Source organism: Lissotriton vulgaris, chromosome 4_2, assembly GCF_964263255.1.
Source record: "Lissotriton vulgaris chromosome 4_2, aLisVul1.2, whole genome shotgun sequence".
Taxonomy (NCBI): domain Eukaryota; kingdom Metazoa; phylum Chordata; class Amphibia; order Caudata; family Salamandridae; genus Lissotriton; species Lissotriton vulgaris.
In genome coordinates, this window is record NC_141692.1 from 24,745,249 (window position 1) to 24,766,885 (window position 21,637).

General features: G+C 42.6%; 1 protein-coding gene across 2 annotated transcripts in view; it reads left to right on the forward strand.

Annotated features, from left to right (window-relative positions):
- Positions 1–21,637, forward strand: part of LOC147718173 (verrucotoxin subunit beta-like) — a 244,733-nt gene that overhangs the window by 161,007 nt on the left and 62,089 nt on the right. For both annotated transcript variants that reach the window (XM_086919239.1, XM_086919238.1), the window contains exon 3: positions 14,225–16,225. In XM_086919239.1, coding sequence (XP_086775365.1) covers positions 14,225–16,225 — 2,001 coding nt within the window. The remainder of the gene's footprint in view (positions 1–14,224; positions 16,226–21,637) is intronic.

Below are 21,637 nucleotides of genomic sequence, written 5' to 3' on the forward strand. Positions count from 1 at the left end.
ATGCGGATTGCATATGTGCCGAAAAATACTCGCACATCCTTTATAACAGCTTGAGCGTCAGCCGAGCGCTGATGCCACATCCAAAGGAACCTTGTCTTAACATTTGTAGGACCGCATTTGTCCTTACGGACGTCTGCATGTAGAAAGCCTAATGCTGTCTAACAATGGTGTCTGTACTGGGCTGGCTATGCTATAGTCAGGAATCTGCAAAAACAACAGGTGATGGATAGTCAGGAATTTGGCGTCAGGAATTTGGCAGCATTCTGTGCTGCGATCTCTATTGCAGTCTTTGCAGTTAATTACGAATGTGTGAATGTGTGCATTCATTCCTAGCCACTAGTACACCTCTTTTAATTCTAATATTGTTTTAGAGATCCCCTGATGTATCAAACCCTCTCCCAGATGCGCTTTGTGAATCAAAGCTACCCCATGTTTCCTGTTTGGAATTACTCTATTCCCCACTCCAGGAATTTGAGCAAAAGGAATGTTGTTTGCATCAATTATATAGGAGTATTTGAGTGGATAGTTTTGAGGTAACGCTGCACTGCTGCCTTTGCATGTCGCATTGACAGCTAGCATTATTTCACTGTCTATTTTCTTTTTTGAACGAGTGATTGCAGCTACGGAAGCTGATTACACAGCTGCCTTCGCAGCTTCATTAGCCAATGAATTCCCTTCAACGTGAACGCCATCACATTGATGACTCACCTGAGTGTTTTGTAGTCCTTCGCCTAACTGAACTACTTATTCCCAAAGCGTTTTGTGCTTAATTGTGCCACCTTTTGCATCTTTGAAACCGTTTTGAAGCCAGTTCTGCAAGTATTCATTGTAAGATTGAACACAATAGAAAGAATCGCACACTATGAGTGTGGGGAATTCGCGATCCGTATTTTCAAGTGCCATCTTTAATGCTTATAGTTCAGCTCACTGAGCTGTACAATCTCTAGAGATTGTGTTTTAGTGACCATTAATTTTGCCATCGCTCTAATGACCTTTTACGATCACGCACGCCGCACTGTAGGCTTGTTTAGCCCTCCGTAGCGGGTTGAGCTGAGTCGGAAGTATAAATTATACATTCATACTGATCAAGACGCAGAATTTCAGTAAGCAGAGGACATTCTTGTTCGTATTGTAGAAATGCTTGTGTTTTGAAATATGGATCAAAAATGTATTCAATATCTGTTGCAGTAAGAGAATTAACCCATTGTATCCGTCTCGGATATAAAGCTTTTGTTTTTGGAATGCTCGCTTTTGTCACTGCATCTAAGGCAGGTACAGGAGTAACGACCATTATGCGTTTCCCCTGTGCCAGGGCTCTTTCTTTTGCTACAGCAGTCTGAACAAATGTCAGAATTTTTTCTGTTGAAGTGAATTTAATTTCTGCTTTTGTTTACAAATGTGATTTATATGCTATTGGTACTTTTTCACCTTCATTAAAAGTTAAGTAGGTGAATTCGCGTTGACACAGAATGATTTGGATCACGAAGTCGTGTATGTTTATGCCTGTTTGTAAATGTTTAGTTGCTGACATGTCTGTTTTCAAAGAACGCAAAATTTCTGTGTTTTTGTGTCCAATTTACTGTTTTAAATCAGGTTTGATTAATTCGTAGAGAGGTTTAACCCTTTCTGCGTAGTTTAGAATGCAAGTTCTTCCAAAATGTAAGAATCCTAGAATCGACTGTAGGTTTTTCAGCCTTTTTGGGGGTTGGAGCAGCGCACATTTCTCTAGAAAGTTTGCTGCCAGGCTTTTGCCTTCACTTGCTAATTAATATCCTAAAAAGAGGATGCTTAAATGGCCAATTCTAGATTTTTTTAAATATAATTTATAAGCCTCAAAGGTGAATCCAAGTATAATGGTATTCACCCTGTTCAAGTCCTATCCAAGTCCGCATCTGTCAAATAGATGTCATCCACATATAACAATGCTTCTTTCACATAAGTTTGTAGTAACTCTGTTTCTCTTGCTGAGAATAACCCAAGACTATTCTTGAATCCTTGAGGGAGACGACAGAAGTGACACTGTATCCCCATAATTGAGGAAGCGGTCATATACCTGCTTTCAGGTGCAATATCTTGACAAAAAAAACCATTAGAAATATCTAATGTGGTTTTATATATTTTACTCACAATGTTATTCTTTAATGTTGTACTGTGTGCATTTTGCACTGCAAAAGTTTTGCAACAAGAATTTAGATGTCTGTAATCCAATACTAGACAATATGTATTGTCTGGTTTGGTCATTGACTAGGTGCATGTTTCAATTACCCCTTGGTATTTAAGTTGATCTAAAAAATCCCCTGACCTAATTTTTAGCTTCTTGCTTTGCTGGGTACTGCCTTTGTGCAGTTGGTTGATTCTTTAGCTGGATTTTATGGTGAGGTGAGTCCTCATCCCATCCTACATGATTTTTGTATAATGCTGGAGCTTGGGCCACTGCCCATTTTTGGCATAAGTATATTTTAAATGAATTGGAATATAATTAGGGAAGGCTGGCATAATGATGTCTTCGCCATGTGGGCCCTCCCTGACAAATTGTGGTGGCCAGTCTTTTTCAGCTAGAAGAATGTCATAACCCTTAGAAAGTCGCTCCCAAAAGAGTGCTTTCACTTTTCCAGGTATGTCTCCCTCCATCCAGTGTTATTTCATATCACCTATGTGTTGAGCTAACCCTAGTATCTGCAGTTTCTACTTCAATGTCTTTATTCAACTCCACTGTCTCCAGAAGACCCTTCAGGTTCTGGCGAGCTATTGTGACTTCTGCTGCACTGTCCAACATTGTCTGAGCCCATTCTCCGTTCTTGATTTTGTGTCCTCGAGATCCTCTGCATGTCTGATTTTTAGACCTGCTACCTTCTTTTTGGTGAATTGAGTTTTCTTGTTTTTCTGAACGTGTTGATCGTCTTTGGACTTCACACGTTCTTCCTTGTGTTCTGACTGTCCTCTTCTTTCGGATTTCTGTGATGAAGTCTGAAAGGTACGAGAGGAACGTGTATCAGTATGTTGAGATCTATCAGGTTTTCTCAAATTATCCCTATTACTGAGGTTATACCTCCTTTCGGAGGGCTCCTTTTGAGGAGACCTACTTCTGGATTGAGAACGCTTCTCTTTAAAACTTTGTTTCTATTTTTCCACTTCTTTTTGGGCTATGCCTAAATAAGGACTGGATTTCTATGCCTATATAGGGGCAATGTGATTTATACCTATATAAGGGCATGAATCTGGAAATTCATTTGGAATCTAATTCAACACTTCTTTCCCAATTCTTCCTGTGCTGACTACTGTTTTCCTGCCTGGATTCATTTGTTGACATGTTAAGAATCTCTGGCAAAGACTGTGATATTCCTGAACCTTGCATTGAACCAATCTTGTTTGAAAAGTTGAATCATAGCATCTCAGCTAGAATGTATCATGGAGACACCCACATAGGCAAAGGTGCAAGCATACAGGCTGGCAACATTGGTCTTCCAACTAGGTAAATCCACACACCATCTTTCGCTCTTCTATGACAACCCATTCTCTCCCACTCCTCCTTTTCTTTTATATCTGCTTCATCCTGCAAGTCTTTTACTTCTTCCTATGTTCCTATGCCCCCAAGCAGCATAAGTTAACAGCTGATTCCACATGTTTCAATTTTCTTGATTGCTGCTATTTTGTATTTAGCACAATGTTGGGCAACTTGGTCAGCATATCGATTACCGACTGTCACATGGTCATTTCCTGACTGGTGAGCAGTGCATTTGACCACTTTCACTTCTTTTGGCAATTGAATTGCTTCAATCAATTATTGTACAACATTTCAATTTTTAATAGGGGATCCTGAAGAAGTCATGAAATCCCTCTGCATCAAGAGCTGGGCAACATCATGTACAACCCCGCAACCATACGGACTGTCAGTGTAAATAGTTACTCTCCAATTTATCCCAATTTTACAAGCTTTAATTAAAGCTATCAATTTGGCTATTTGTACAGATTTGACTCCTGGTAAATAAGATGCTTCGACTATTCCAGCCAATGTTCATACAGCTTAAGTGCACTCAATCCTCCTTCATGGCGCATACACGAGCCATCTACAAAAAAAATCATGTTTGCATGTTTGGACGGGGTTTGGTACTAAGTTCAGTGACGTCGAGACATTCATGATTGACTTCATCCTTTACCTCTTCATGATATGGATCTGGCAACAAGGTAACTGGGTTTAGGACCGTACACCTGACTATTGTTGCATTCTCAGCCCCTAATATGACTCGTTCATATTTTGTCAATCGACTAGGAGTGTTGTGTTCTTTTCAACAGAATAACAACAATGTGGGACGTACAACTTTACAGGGTGTGCCATCACAATTGACTCACTTTGTTCCAGACTCAGGCATGTTGCAACTACAGCTTTTAGACAACCTGGAAATGCAGATGCCACTGGGTCCAAAGTAGCAGAAAAATATGCCACAGGACGTCGCATTAGGCCATGTCTCTGTGTTAGAACTGAGAGTGCACAATTATCTTTCTCTTAGCATAACAATGCAACTTCTTTTGAATAGTCTGGCAAACCAAGGCAGGTGCTTCACAAGGCCATCTCTCAATTTTATGAAAGCCGTCCTACTTTCATCATCCCATTCTACTGGATCCTTGGCTCGATTCTTGGTCATCTGTATTAAAGTTTGTGCCAATACTGCAAATCCCACAATCCACTGACCGCAATAACCTACAATTTCAAGAAACATCCCTATTTCTTTTTGGGTCTGTGGTAACTGCATATGTCTTATTATTTCTATTTACCCGTAGGTCACTTTTCGAACTCCTCTTTCTATTGGGTGTCCCAAATATTTGACTGAATATCTGCAAAATTTTAATTTTTCTGGTGACACCTTATGTCCACCTTTAGTCAGGTGATTCAGTAATGCAATTGAATCAGTAACACAGTCACTTCTAGTTTTTGATGCGACTAATAAGTCATCAATGTATCGTTGTATCGTACTAAGACTGATTCGAGACATCTTTTTAAAATGTGGTTAAAAATTGAAGGACTTTCAGTGTACCCTTGAGGAACAAGATTCCAAATGTAAACACGCTCCTCAAATTTGAAAGAAAATATAAATTGGCTATCAGAATGCAATGGGATATAGAAAAAGGCATGGCATAGATCAATTACAGTAAACCATCCTACTGTCCATGGTATCTGGTATAAAATTACTGCTGGATTTGGCACTACAGGGCAACATGGTATGACAATCTTATTCATCTTTCTCAGATCTTGAACCACCTTATATTTCCCGTTCGGTTTCTATATGCCAATTATGGGTGAGTTACAAGGACTACTCATTATTTTTTTCAGAATGTCTTGCTCAACCAATCAATCAATTTCTGTGGCAACACCAGCTTCTATTTCCGGGCTCATTTTGTATTGTCGGGTATTTGAATAAACTGCACCTTCTTTCACAGTTACTTTTGCTGGATCTACATTTGCCATTAATCCTACTTCTTTTCCTGTAAAAGCCCACACTTCAGGATTTACAGTAGTTTTTAACTCATCTGGTAGCTCGTCTTTTGTCATCATGGAAAAAATTTAATTTACCTCTATTTCCTGTTTGGCTAACATGATTTTGTAAACTCCATCTTCATCGGGGGTCTGAATTGCAACACCATCGGGTGTGCAAAATATTGTGCTGTTCATTTTGCATAATAGATCCCGTCCTAGCAACTTTATGGGACTTAAGTCGCACACCACGAACTTGTGCATTTCTCTAATATTGCCAATACATACCTCCATTGGTTTTGTAATTGGTGTCCTAATTTGTTTATTAGAAATGCCCGCTACTTGGATCACTTGTCACGAGAGGGGTAGGTTTGGGATGTCTCCTGTTCTCACAGTAGACCGGGTACACCAGTATACAATAAGGTGATGTCATTTCCTTCAACCTTACCATCTATATATGGACCTGTCTGATCTACCGGCAAGGATGCGCCAAGTACTTACTCCTTTTCCTCCCCTCTCAGGCACCGTCATTGTATATCATTATCAAAATAAGAATCCTGCAAAAGAAATTGTGGTGTTACTAAATTTTTATTACCACTTCCCTCCTGGAATCCAGTGTCCACACGGTACTTGACTCACAAAATTTGGCATAGGGGCAGGTGGCAATTGACTCTGTAGATTTACAACCTGCTGCGATTTACTCATTTACACCTCATTCTGAGTCTGTGGATTTAAATTTTGATTTTGGGTATTATTATTCTGTATAAGTTTACACTTGTTTTTCCAATGCCCCAATTTTCCAAACCCTTGACAGGAAACGTTTTCTTTGCCTCCTCTCTGTTTAATTTCCCTCTTGGTTTATCCCCACTATTTTCACCTTGTCCTTGCCCTTTTCCTGGGTTTTCTGCCTGATTAATTAACTGGAGTTCTTGTTGTTCTGCTAATTTTACTTGGGCCCACATTATTTTTCTTCTAAATTCTTTCGTCTATTGTCAATTTCCTCTACACAGTACTTTGCGTATTTGAGGATTTCATCTATGGGCTTTGATTGCCAGCATAAGATGTGCTGCTTAATCATTTGCGATATGTCCAATCTCAATCCAGACACAAACCGATAAACGAAATGTGTCATGTCTTTCTCCAATATTCTCGAACCCACTGTATTGCTTGAACACCTGTAAAAGACGTTCATAGTAGACATTTCTTGGGTTGTCCTGTCTCTTTTTATCCAATCAGTTTCTTTTGGGGGTATCTTTCCCTTCAGGAAAGTGATCGCTTGGTGATATGTTTTTATTATGTCTTCTGATGGAGCACCCGTCTTTGCATCCCTCGGGAACTCATCATTGGGCCAATCTACTGTACATTTACATTCTGTCTCCAAATCAGCAGGCACTACTATGGCAAATAAACCATCCAAATCTTTCAACACAACTTTTGAAACCTTCACAAACCTTTCAACTTGCATGTACCATTCTACAGATTTTTCTCTAAGATTTGGGAAATAATTAGTAAAAGATAAAATATCCTGTCTAGTCCATGGGACATGTACATAACCTCCTCCCGGAAATTCCCTCATTGGGCACAGCCTTTCCACATTTTCTGTTTCTTTCATTATATACTCAGATGTTGTTTGATTCGCCTGTGCTTCTTCCTTTTTCTTGTCCACCTAGTTTTCCATCTTTCTTTCAATCAATCAATCAATACATGTATAGAGCGGGCTACTCACCCGTTAGGGTCTCAAGGCGCTGAAGGGAGGGGGGGGGTGCTGTTACTGCTGGAATAGCCCGGTCTTGAGGTGCTTCCTGAAGGTGAGGTGGTCCTGGGTCAGTCGTAGATGTGCAGGGAGGGAGTTCCATGTTTTGGCGGCCAGGTAGGAGAATGATCTTCCTCCGATTGTGGTTCTGCGAATCCATGGGACGATGGCGAGGGCGAGGCTGGCAGAGCGGAGCTGGTGGGTCGGAGTGTAGAACGAGAGGCGGTTGTTGAGTTATTCGGGGCCCATGTCGTGGAGTGCATTGTGTGCGTGGGTGAGGAGCCTGAACGTGATACTCTTGCTGATGGGGAGCCAGTACAGGTTTCTCAGGTGGGGTGTTATGTGGCTGCGGCGAGGGATGTCGAGGATGAGTCGTGCGGAGGCGTTCTGTATGCGCTGAAGTCATTTCTGAAGCTTGGCTGTGGTTCCTGCGTACAGGTTCTAAGTCTCCCCATTTTTGCAACAATGTTAATAATTCTTTTATCTGTAATTTCCTCCCTGACACACTCATGTTCTCTAGATCTTTATCAGAAATTTCTGCTCTATATGGTTTTTGTAGTACTTTGGATTTCCCCATGTTGATTCCCATTTCTGAAGCCAAATTCATCAATTTCTCATGAAATATTTTCGTATTTCGAATGATGCTTCTGCATATGAATAGTAACTTGTCTTACTAAATGTATTTAATCTTTCTACTCGTACATTTCCGGCTATCATTTCTTCCAATTCTACTCTTAATTTAAATATATCCAATATCTTTGGTTAGGCCTTTCTATTTCTCGCGAACTTCTTTCTATTTCTTCTAGGGTTACTACAGTGGTACTTTCTCAATTTGTACCTCTTTGGAGCAGCCTGGTGTGATTTTTCTGAATGAACCATTTAATGGCTCTCTTATTGTCAAATCCATTGAGAAAATTGACTCTCATTCACTTGCCTGATCATCAATTACTATATTTTCTTTTCTTGGTTGTATGATCAGTGTGAGAAGTTGGACTGGCATATGCACCAGTCCAAACGACCCTTATTGATGGTAGGTTTAAAGACAACCTTTATAGAAAGCTATCCTAGGTGTAGCTGTGGAGAGCAGCCTTTAGGCTAAGTCTTGAAGGAATTTAAAGCATCTTGTTTTACCAGTCCATAATCTCATAAATGACCAAATGAAAGGAGAACCACACCGGGTATATATAAAATATATGTATTTATTCTAAACACACCCCTCTAGTCTCTTTATGAGGCTAGAGGCAAAAGTACTAACAGAAAACGTAATTGACACAGTAAATTAGCACAGTATACGCTTTGCTCCAGGGGCCTCACAAACCATGTACTACGAAAGTGGTATAAGTACCACTACAGTCATAGAGACAAGGCCTAGAGCCTGTAGAACCGCTGGGGCAACCTGGAACCACCCAAGGTAGGGACCCAGGAGACCCACAGGGGACGCGTGCAGGGTCTAAACACCACCGCAATTCACCATTGACTTCTATGGAGAAAGTTGCGGTTAGAATTTTAAAGTTTAAGGAGTGGACTAGGAACAAACCCCTTCAGTACTGGACAGTTCGAGAGTCAAGACCAACTGGAGCACTGAAGTACTAGTGCTACCTCACCCAGGGAAGCCGGGTGCATAGGTGTCTTTTCGTGTCGGGTTTCGTTGTCGTTTCCTATGGAGAGCTGCAAAGAAGTGCTGCAGGCGACCAGATGAAAAAGTGTCCGCATGGATCTAAGGGTGGATTGAAGATCTGAAGTACCTGAAAGCCGAGGGGACAGAGTCTGGGTCACTTGCCAGTGACCAGGGAGGCAACAAGAAGATGCCCTCCGATGTCAGGTGATTTCTGGTGCAAGAGGTGAAGCTTGACTATTCAGCCACGAGGACCAGGAGGCATCGAGGACCACCATTAGCTGGATTCGAGCTGTCCCATTGGATTGAGTGCTGCAGTGCCGGTATCCGGATTGGACCCAACAATCCTTGGCAACAGCAACCCACGCAAAATGCAGAGATTGGCTTCGGAGCAGACTAGCGAGGTCTGAGGGATTCACCCTTTAGAGGGGAGTCGGGGCACATCTGGAGCAACCAGGTAAGCCCAAGAAACAAAAGTTACCTTTGTGGGGACCCACCAGTCGATGGACCAGGGATCCCAAAGGGGCCTCTAGCAGAATTGCTAGAAGCGGGCCCACGGAACACTCGTGGAGTGTGGGTTCACAGTCTTCAGTGGAGATGGTGCTCAGGGCTTGGACAACGAGTAGCCCTATGCACAACTTCAGGAAAGCTTGGGAAGTAGTTGTACTAGCAAATGTGCACGGAGTCCAGGAGTTCGGGTCCCACATCTCTTGTGATGGCTACAGGTCTCAGCTTTGCTGAGATCTCATGTCTGCCTCGAAGATGTCTGGAAGTCTGTCGCGTGTCGCAGATTCTTTGGGATCCGGAGGGAGCCTTGAAAATGCAGACCGGCAAGGTGCTTCTTTGGTGCCTGTTTGAACAGGGGAAACAGGGGAATCACTCCTTGACCCCAAGGGAGATTCTTCCGATTTCTAGTCGAAATAGAATGTCGAGGTTCCAGGATATATGTTGCAGAATTTCCTCCAGGTTAATCTAAAGTCCTAGGGACTGGGTTCCTATACTTATACTAAGTTCTACCCCCGCCGTCACTACTGGCGGGGCGGGGGGGGTAGGATTCCAAAATGTTTGATACCAAACACATGTTTTGATGATGCAGCCATTCCAAAGTTAGCATTTGCCGCTGGGTTATAATGCACTTAAGAGTAGAAGGTATGGCTGTATCACAGAACAGCTATAAGGAAGTGATTCAGAAAGCTGCAGAGAGGCTCAGCTCATGCTTGGGCAACCTCTCACACAAAACCAAGCCCTCTGCCTTCAGGATTGTCAAGGCCTGTCATAGGAGTGAATTATTGGTTTATATGTGTCTGTATTTAAAGGTAGATGTGTGTATACCATATCTTAGTAACGGGTGCTAACACCACCTTACCCAGGCTGCAGTGGCAGACCTGTGGTGCCATTTTGGAAGGCTTCCTGTGGTGGCATAATACATGCTTCAGCCCCTGGTAGGGCTCTTGGGTACCTAAGGACTAGGGACTCACAAGGGTAACCCAGTAACCAATCTGGAGTTTACCTATATACATGCAATCAGTTTAGAGAGGAAGCAGCTAGGCTGCGGTCCTGGTTAGCAGGGCCCCAGCCAGACTAAAGTCGGGAAATCAGTGAAAGACACTAAAAAGTGGGGGTAACCATAGTAAGCAGATCCTACTCTCCTACAATCCTTGTAGTCAGGACAGGTGATTTAGGAAAACTTTGCTTATCCCCATATAGGGGAACAACGGGACATATAGTCACCGGTATTGTTTTGCTTTCTCTGTAGATTTAGTTCCTGTTGGTTCTTCTGTGGTCAGTACAGGATATACTCCTTCCACCACATGGCGTTTCTCCATTGTTTCATCTGACTGGTATACACCTGTTACAACGCATTTTTTACAACGCACTACCACTACAACGCAGGCATTACCACGCATACCATTACAACGCATTGCGCTGGGGGGCGCTCTAGGATAGGGAATAAGTATAATTTACTATCCAACACCTTCCCTAGGGTCCACGGGGACTGGAGTTAGAATAGTAAATTATACTTACCACTATCCAGCACCTCAAAGCGCTATGCGTTGTAACGGTATGCGTTGTAAATACCGCGTTGTAATGGTATGCGGAGTAAAAGTATGCGTTGTAACGTCATACATCCATCTGACGATCTCGAATTTCCAGAGGAAACTTAGGATAAAATTTACTCATGTTACTGTTACTTTGTGACCTGTCTCGCTCAAAGGCCTCAGTTTCCCATTTTTCTAAAGCTTTGTACTGGGTTAATCTAGGTCTTGGTTCTAATTCATTCATGCAAGTTCGTAAATTGTGTAAAATTCTCCCATTAAATGTTCCGTACTCAGGAAATGCTGATACTCAGTCATCTTTTGTATATTCTATCTATTTTCTATCCATACACAAGTATGATAGCCTCTCTCTATCATCTTATATGATGCAGGCATTTTCAGGGGAGGGATAATAATTCCTTCGCTAGTTTTAATGGGTTCATCCTTTTTTAAATAATTTGTGATTTTCTGCATAAATGACATTTTTCTTTTTTCACCCACCATTTTATGTGGATTCCCTCTAATATATTGCTCATGGGCAAATCCTAAAAATCTTCTGTCTGGACGAGTCCCTATTATAGTTGGATCGTGGCTCCACATACAAATCCCATTGTCTAAAATTACCGAGACTTCTATTTTGGCGACTCAATCAAATGTACGCTTTCATTTTTAATGCTTCTCCAATATCAGCGCGTATTTTATTCTGATGACCACTCTACTTCTGTTTTACTTTTTCGTTTAGCCAATGCTTGTGTAGCTTTCTAGTGACGTCAGTTTCGCTCCTCACTACTGACACCTCCTTTTCAATTACACATCAGCTACACGCCCGCTGTCTCGACCAATCCCAGCGCGGCTCTGTGACATCAGTGCAGCACCCGTAACTGACCCCTCCTTTGCAAGGTAATGCGAAACTTTATTTCTTTAAATTTTACATACACATTTCATTAATTAACAACGTAAAAACATTTGCTACTGAGCTTGATATACTAAATTCAAAGAAAAGTCAATTTCATTCGCTGTGAGTAAAACTTTTCTACTTACCCTTCACACACTACGAGTAAAACCTCCTTCGCTTACTCTTTATTCGAGCAGCAAAGAACCTGTTACTCCTTCAGTTTTACCCTTTCTATGTTATATAAGACCAAAGTTTTACCAGCGAACTCCTCTGCTATCATTCACTCTCACTTTTATACAAGAATAATAATCCCTAACTTAGTGCTTCAAGTCCTGCATAACTTTTCAGACTTTCTTCATCAAGGCAAGTGACCTCACTGCAGTGTGGCTTCCATTTATCACCCGCTATTCAATATTCCTGGGACTTTCTAGACAACATAAAACAATACATACAGGTGTTGGTTAATACAAAAATCAAAATTTCATTACACAATTTTTCTACCTAACTTAACTAGATATAACCATAGCTCTGCTACCAAGGAAAACTGATCTGGCGCGACTACCAGCTTGGGATACTCCATAAATTACAATACTCACCTGGGCCCATAAACATTCACATATAAGCTAATAATCACCGCTGAAAATCAAGATTCTATATTTTCCTTTGTGATGTATTTACTTATACACCAATTCTTGCCAACACTTATCACCTTGGTTCTTTATTTCCTTAGGTCAATAGATCAGGTTGTTAGCAGAATAGGTAGAAATGCCACTTACCTTTTATATCTTTAAATTACCACAGACTTGAGAGATTTTTAAAGTATTATCTAGTAAATAATTTTGTGAGTCAGATACCAATACATGTCATACACCAATTCCTTTAAGGAAATAATCAAAGGAAAATACAAAAGCTTAGTTAAATCTCACGATGTTGCTACCTGTAAAGGGAGGATTTAGAGAAATGTACAAGAACATACTACACGAAAATATATGTACCTAGAATGGTGTGAGGACCAACCCTTGGCCAAGGAGCTGGAAAGGGGACTCCCAAATAGTCCGGAGCCGACAGTTCAGGACCGGTTCAAGACAGGATAGGTGACCTCTTCCAAGTGCAACGCCAGCATCGCACCCCTCTCTCGTACTGCTCTCCTCGATTCTTCCCCCTTCTTCCCCACAGAGTGGCTTCTGGATACAGGGTGGCATGGTTGGTCCAGCAAAACCAGGATGAACCTGTTACCTAAACCTGCCTTGGGGTCCAACAGTGTTGATGCCAACCCGTTCAGAAGCCTTTCAAAGGTCTTGTCCTGCCCCATATGTCCTTCCAGGGTTATGTCACGAGCCAGACCCAGTAGGAAGAACCTGTAACACTTGGGGACCATGCCACATGTGCCGCCTCAGGCACAGGAACCGAACCACAGGGTCAATGGTCATCCTCTCAATAGACCAGGTGATCTTCAGAGTTATCTCCTGCTATCGCGGTCTTAACCTTGCTGCATCAAGCCCTCTAGAGTTGAGTACTTTTTCTGTGCCTTACAGAGTTCCTCCCCGGTTGACCCACTCTCAACTTGCCATACAGCAAGCTTGGGTAGGTCTTCCAGGGTGGTGATGTCATCCATGATTGGCTCAGAGGCATCCTACTCGGGTGCCCCGTGAACCTGAACAGTGGGAACTTCAAGGACTGGTTTTACATGCCGCTTTCCCTTTCTCTTCTCTACAGCTACCCTGACCCCTGGTTAAGGGACAGTCAGTAACCCATAAAGCAGGGACTAGTATCTTCAAAGAGATTATGTGGGGCTACAACAAACTGGGTGTTCCTGTTCAAGCGTTGAAGCACTGACCCGAGTTCTGGCTTTCGTAGGTTTGAAAATTCAAACTTTGTAGAACTAAGCTAAAGCGTTCTTTTCCATACCAAAACATTTATAGTTTATCACAGTTAGCTTTCTCTTTATTTTGTATCATGGTTCATATTTGCTTATGATAAAAAGCCACTTTACTGAAGTCTGATATTGGTGGTTTGCAAGAAAAATAAATAAACTCTATCCAGGAATGTTGTAGCCTTGTTATAAGTGTCTTACTTATACCGCACTTTAGAGCTTTGCATGGCAGGTGGGTCTAAAGCGGGAGGTAGTTTGGGTTGAGCATATGAATGCAGGGGAAGCTTCCTACACTGTGGCATCTTGTAGAGATTTTAGAGTGTTAAAGGAGGAGTACTTTGTGTCTTTGAGCACCTGTGAGGTCACTTCTGAGATTTTGGTGGTGGGAAATGTTGAATATGCAGCTTCAGTTGCAGACAAGGGTCCTGGAGAGGTTGCTTCTATGGGTAAGGTCTTTAATTAGTTGTGAAATATCTGTCATAAACACCTGTACAGAACAGCGTTTTCAGCCTAAAAGTGTGAAATCTGTTGCAAAACCATAGTAATATTGCAGTCTCAATTAACATGTTCTTGTTATTTCAGGTGTTACTTTATGGGATCTGAAGACCATAGAGAAAGATGTGCATGTCACGAAACAAGTAAAAGCAGATTATAAAATCATTGCCGAAGAGAGCATTGAAGACAAAGCCACTGCCCTCAATATCTCTGCCTCCCTGAAAGCAAGTTTCCTGGGGGGGATGGTTGAGTTGGGAGGAGCAGCAAACTATTTAACGAAGACCAAGACTTCCAAGAAACAGGCCAGAGTGACCCTACAATATTCAACCACAACCAGGTTTGAACAACTGACCATGACACATTTAGGACGAGGCAATATCACTTATCCAGACATTTTTGTCAACAAAATGGCAACCCATGTTGTCACTGCGGTGCTGTATGGGGCACAGGCATTTTTTGTGTTCGATAGAAAAGTGTCCTCATCTGAGGAAATGAAGGACGTACAAGGAGAATTAAAGGGTGCCGTTGAGAAAATACCTGAGTGCACACTCGAAGGAAAAGGAAGCGTTACCAAATCGCAGGATGACAGGAGTAAATTTGAAAATTTCACCTGCACATTTTATGGGGATTTAGCTTTAAAAAACAACCCTTCCACTTACGAGGAGGCCATTGATAGCTATAAAAGCCTCCCGTCACTCCTAGGTGAAAATGGTGAGATGGCAGTACCCATAAAGGTGTGGCTGTATCCACTGAGCGAGCTGGATTCCAAAGCATCTCAGCTGGTGCGCAGCATCAGTTCTCAGCTGATTGAAGATGCTCAAGCTGCCATGGAGGAGCTACTAGATATTAAAATGGAGTGCAAAGACATGCTTGCCGCTGTACACTTCCCTGACATCAAGAGTAGAGTCACAACATTCAGGAAGCTGTGCAAACAGTATCGAAGGGCCTTCCAAGCAGACCTTGCTAGAATCCTACCCGCTGTTCGAAGAGGCGAACAAGAGGAAAGTGCACTTGTGGACATTTTAACTGCCAAAGAAAAATCCCCTTTTAGTACCACTCAACTTTCAGAATTTATAAAATCAAAACAGAATGAGGTAAACTTCGTCAGTGGATTCATGAATTTGTTGACCGAGTCAAAGACAGTGAAAATTGTACCTTCTCAGTTGGAAATGAATCAAGTGTTACGTGACCTCAGAGTGGAGATTGTGATCTCACTCATGTTCACTTCACTAGGAGAAGAGGAACCTTTTTTATCAGAATTAAGTTCCTGGCTAACAAAGAAACAGTTGAAGGAACCCACCCACCCGACCTCTGGAGAGTGGCTTAATGATGCTGACGTAAACCAAAGATCTAAAGTCTTCGTGAACGAGTTCCTGGAGTTTACAAGGCTCAATGCCTCCGACGAGAAGATCCAGTTTGTTGTGTCCTCGGTTTGCGATCCCAGTAATCCAGGTGTTTCGATTTACTTCTATGAACACTGGGTTCTAAAAGACAAAGCCTTCCACCCCCCACGCCCTGACACTCCTAAGATAAGTCAAATATCTCATGACAGTGTGCTGGTTACCTGTGCGCCGCTGCCTGGTGGGCCTGACCCAGTGCTGAACTATCGGGTGGAGTACAGGACCAGGACTGAATATGACTGGAGCTGCGTGGAAGGAGAGGACACCAGTGGCATGTTCACAGTGACGGGTCTGCGTCCTAGGTGCCTGTACCTGTTCAGACAATTAGCGGTATCTGCTCGGTGGGTCACCTTACCAAGTCAACCCACCCACATGATCAAGACCCTTCCATGCAGCCCACCTGAGAAGGTGACAGGCCGAACGGATGGACCAGGAGGCATCACCCTCACCTGGAGGGAGCCTGACACCATTGGTGCTGGCACCAGAATAAGTGCCTACAAGGTGGAATTCACAGAGGAATCTGTAGATATACAGACATGGAAGGAGCAACTAACTGCACAGAAGGTCGAGACTTGCACCATCGAAGGAGTGAACCCAAAATCATCCTACAGATTCCGAGTGTCCGCAATCTGTGGCAACGCTGGAAACAGTGCCGCGAGTGAGGAGTATGTCTTGAAAAGAGATGAGGGTAAGTAACTGTCTACACCTGACTCACTTATACATAACCCAGGTTCACAATGTACACTGTTCACACAATCAGGCATGTTGCCCCATACAAAGCTTTTTTTTGCACAGAGTACCAGCAATTTAAACACATTGCACTTGCGCAGTTTTCTCTAATGAACTGTCAAAGGCAGAACCAGTAGTAATGAATTCACTGGCTTTCCAATTTGATGTATCTGTTCCATTGAATAACTCAAGTTCACAAATGAGGACTAAAAAGAATAGCGAATTTCCACTGCTATTTACATGGCACCTGGTTAGGGATTATGTACTATTTGGCCAGCTACCATACAAGTAGGGAGTAGATTTCATTATTCACCTGGCTGCAGACTACCTACCAGAGACTACGTTCTACTTCAATGGTGGCTATGCACACAACAAAGAAACTTCAGCATTTACCCGGCTGCCATACAAATAGCAAAGAAATTTCATGATTTACCTGGCCGTCAACTAGATAGCAAGGATCATGTACTATTTGGCTGGCATTTGTACAAAGAGCAAAAAATCTTCACCATTTACCCAGTCGCATGAGTAGATAGCAGTAATAACAGACATATTGGTATTAGTGGTTAATAATTGCACATCTTAGAACAATTTATGTGGAAACTATTTTATAACCAATCATCAAAGAGCGTTACTTAGGTTTGTGCTACCTTGATGCCCAGCACCTCTACCCCCTAATAGAATTACACTCCAATACGTGGGTACAGGTCAAGCTTGGTAACGGTTCTCATCTGTCGAGGCGCATTCAAACAACCAAAGGCCTCAAAGAGGGGTGCGTTCTCACACCCTTTCTCTTTAACCTTTACACAACGGATCTGACAACAGCACTTACTGCTTGCAATAATGCACACGCTCCACGAATAGGAGGATAAACGACTCCCAGTATGTCTTATGCAGACAATGTCGTTCTAACCAGTCATACTCAAGTTGGTCTACAACGGCTCCTCAACACACTTCATAGGTATGTCAATGAGAATTATCTGGAAGTCAACATCAAAAAAACTAAGACACTGACAATAAATGGGAAGCGGTCCCACTCCTGGTCACTAGGTAAAATGTCACTTACCAATTGTGAGGTGTATAAATACCGAGGAGTTATGATCGACAAGGGGGGGGGGGAGGTCATTTCACGAATCAGCTCAAAGCACTTAAAAGGAAGGGAATGGCGGTTGCGATCACGTTAAGACAACTTAAAACAAAACTGACAGGTCCAACATTCACTCCACTTCTCCACGTTGCAGAAGCAAACATTCCATCATCAGTTACATATGGCAGTGAGGTTTTGAGAGGCAGGGATGCTCTATTACTGGACACCATTTTGACAAAAGCCTAGAATAATGTTAAACTTACCGCCTTATGCGTCGCCAGCACAGCTTCGGCTCCAGCTTGGTCTAACGAAGCAACTCCTCGCAAGGCGAGGCTCGTACATCAAGTGCTGGAACAAAATTAAGAACTCCGCCGTAAACACATTGAATCACCACCTCTGGTAGGAACTGTGCAGCACACCTACCTCGCCGGCCAAAGCTTACTTGGAGGAATCGCTCGTCATAATGGGATTTGCCAACCTCTGGGAAATCCCAACAAAGCATTTGCATTTTAAAGGCATCACTAATAAGGTTTTCAAGAAACTCTTCTTTAGAAGACAAAGCAGCATTTGCACACATGAGCCACGCATGATTGACTCTATCCAATTATAAATCATTTGGATCACAGGCATAGTATGAATTAGGGTATTCAAGGAAGTCTAAAGAAGCCTTTTTAAAGCCGAGGCTAGGAATCCTGGCAGCCATACCACATCTTCCACCATGGCTAAGAAAGAACTACGGGAACTCATACCGGCTATGTGGGGCTAGAAAGGGAGACATTGAACACATAATATGCTCTTGTGTTAAGCTTAATAAGGAAAGGGTTGACCAGCTAAAAACTCACTTTAACGAATGAGGCATATGCACACGGAGACAAGCAGAACACGCATGCTTCAACCAACTGGACCACAACTGAATGGGAAGCTTGTCAAGTTCTTAGTTCTAGTAGCATCCAAGCAAAAGATGCTGGTCACTACAATTAGTGTATAATTCCTCACAGGCCTCCAGCAAAAAGACTCTGAACACTTTGTTTTTTTAACTTACGCACATGTGCACCAATACTTAAAAAACTTTTTTAATAGAGCATTGATTGAAAAGTCCTTTTATCAAAATGTTTTACCTGAATGTATTTTGTAATGGTTTTAATTAATCAAAAACGATAAATTTGTACTTACTTACTCACTCCCAGGGGTGCCAACACACACTGGTTATTGAAACCACCATGTAAACAAAGATATCAGAAAACTCTGTACAAGTCCAAAAAAGTCAATCTATTAAATAGGAATTCTGTAGATTAGGGGTCTCCAACCGTTTCTGTAGTAAGAGCTAATTCTGCTCAAGGAAAGTCCTGTTGAGCTACTAGCATATTTTATAACTGTAAAATGCTGATATGTATTAACATTACACTATGTCCACCCTAAGCACAATTATCAGTAACCACCCAAACATTTCAGGTGAAGTTATCAGCAGAATGCTAGGAAAACGTTTATCAATATTAAATGCTTGTAATCAAGTAAAATTCAAATAATCACATGCTGTGTGCCACAAAGGGTATTGCGACAGCAGTAAGTCTCCCCAACTCAAATTGAATTATCATGCTAACAACTTTAAATGTGTTTCAGAATTGCAATATATTGTCATCATTAGCATATTAGTTTTTGAAAATACACATTTTTATATCAATCTCTTTCCACTTTGAGCAATCAAACTCAATTTTCCAGAAGAAAAACCTTTTTCTGAAAAAACATAATTTTTGCCTTTAAAAATAAAATCCGTTTTCATCGTGAGATAATATACTGTCTCTAAACATCAGCTTTTAGTTTTCATTGAGTACCGCCATGTAAAAATGCCTCTCCTCTCGTGGAGAAATTATGCTTCAAATACCCAGGTATTGGAATCATAGGCCATGCTTCCTCACCATAACACTAAGAATGCCTCGGTTATGCCAATAATGCCTACTATTAAACCAGGGGTACTACTGTGCCACAGCTGGATGCCCAACATATATCAGTTATGGCCATTTTTATGGGAGAAGCTGTTGCTACTCTGTCAGGAATGACTAAACGCAGGCCAGTCATGCTCTTAATATGTCAGTGATGGCAGCAGGTATGTAATTACTAGACTTGTATGCCCAAAATAGTCTAGGACAAAAATACTATGGCTATGGCACAATTCTACCATGAATGGGCACAATTGCATCAGACATAATACTCTTATGATGGAGACCAGCATACATATTTGGGAGCCCTTGACGCTAGGAGGTGCTTTAAGGAATCAACACTGTTTATTTGGGAAGGACACGGTCACACACCCACACAAAAATGAACGTGATGCTTTTAATTTTCTCTGCCCTGGATGCATACTCTCTTCTCCTCAACTCTTTGGTTGAACATGCTCCCAACTAACACATTTTCACTCTAGTTCTTGCAGTCACACCCTTTGGTGAGTAAGCCCTGGTTACTGGTGCTACTATTCTTTGTCACTGATCAAGCAAGGGGGATAGCATGTCCAATCTCCTTCTTAGGCAGATTTAAAGTGGATAAAGATGGTTCATGTGGCAGACCCATAGGCCAATGCTGCAGCTTCCACATGCTTCAATACCCTCACCATACTCAGCAAGACCTTCAAATGGACCCACCCCCCGAATCCAGGAAGACCGTCATCCATGCACTCATTACCAGCAGGCTGGACTAGGGGAACGCCCTCTATGCCAAAATCAACAAATCTCTACTTCACAAACTTCAGACTGTCCAGAACAACGCAGCCAGACTCATCCTCCGCATCCCATGACAAGACCACATTAAGCAGCATATATGAGCACTCCACTGGCTCCCCGTCGAAAAAAGTGACCTTCAAGCTGCTCACACACACCTATAGAGCCCTCCACAACACTGGACCCCAATACCTCAATGAAAGAATCTCCTTCTACACCCCCAAAAGAAACCTCCGCTCCGCTGACCAGGCCTTGGCCAAAATCCCCTGCATTCACAGAACCAGAACAGGAAGCACACCCTTCTCCTACATCATGGCCAAGACGTGGAATGAACTCCCTCTCGGCATCAGTTGAAGCCCCACACTGAAAGCATTCAGGAAGAGCCTCAAGACCTGGCTTTTCAAATGGCTTGAGCAGCCCAAATCCCCCCCACACACTCCCCCAGTGCCTTGAAACCCTCACAAGTGAGTAGTACTTTCGATTAATCCCTGATTTATTGATTGATCGGCCACCACAGTGTGTGTTTGAGTGTTATAAACAGGCCCTGCCATTGGTGTGGCTGTCTGTAACTCTTAAGGGTAGTGAAATGAGCAGCGCTGCCTTCTTTAACATACACAGAATCTCTGAGATTGGCTTGGTTTAGCTTCACCTCTGAGAGCTTCTTTGAGGGTGCTGGTGAGCTACCAGTAGATCCCGAGCTACTGGTTTGAGACCCCTGCTGTAGATATATAAATCCTGTAGTTTATTTCAGAAAATAATCAAGAATCTGTGATCATCTGTACATGCGTATTGAAAGATAACAGACAGCAGCTGACGTGTTTCATCACTGATGTGACTTCTTCTAAGCTGTGAATTATGTATAAACCTAAATCAATTACATATGACTCAAAAGAATTCAAAAGTACGTAACAGAAAAACAATTTTAAAAAATATTTTGTATTAATCAATCCATCATTTGTAAAGTGTACTATTCACCCGTGAGGGTCTCAAGGCGCTGGGGTGGGGAATGCTGCTACTGCTCGAAAAGCCAGGTCTTGAGGAGTTTTCAGAAGGTCAGCAGGTCTTGGGTCTGCCGTAGGTGGATGGGGAGGGTGTTCCAGGTCTTGGCGGCGAGGTGGGAGAATGATCTGCCACCTGAGGTCGCTCTTCGGAAGCGGGGGACTGTAGCGAGGATGAGGTGAGCGGAGCTGGCGGGTGGGGGTGTAGAAGCTGAGTCGTCTGAGGTACGTTGGTCCGGTGTTGTGGAGTGTTTTGTGTGCGTGGGTGAGGAGCTTGAAGGTTATCCTCTTGTTGACCGGGAGCCAATGCAGGTCTCTCAGGTGGGGTGTGATGTGGCTGTGGCGAGGGATGTCGATATCAGGTGTGCAAAAGCGTTCTGGATGCTTTGGAGCTGTCTCAAGAGTTTGGCCGAGGCTCCTGCGTAGAGGGCATTTCCATAGTCCAACTTGCTGCTGACAAGGACCTGGGTGACTGTTCTTCTCGTTTCAGTGGGGATCCACTTGTAGATCCTACGGAGCATGCAGAGGGTGTTGAAACAGGAGGAGAAGATGGCGTTGACCTGTTTAGTCATAGAGCG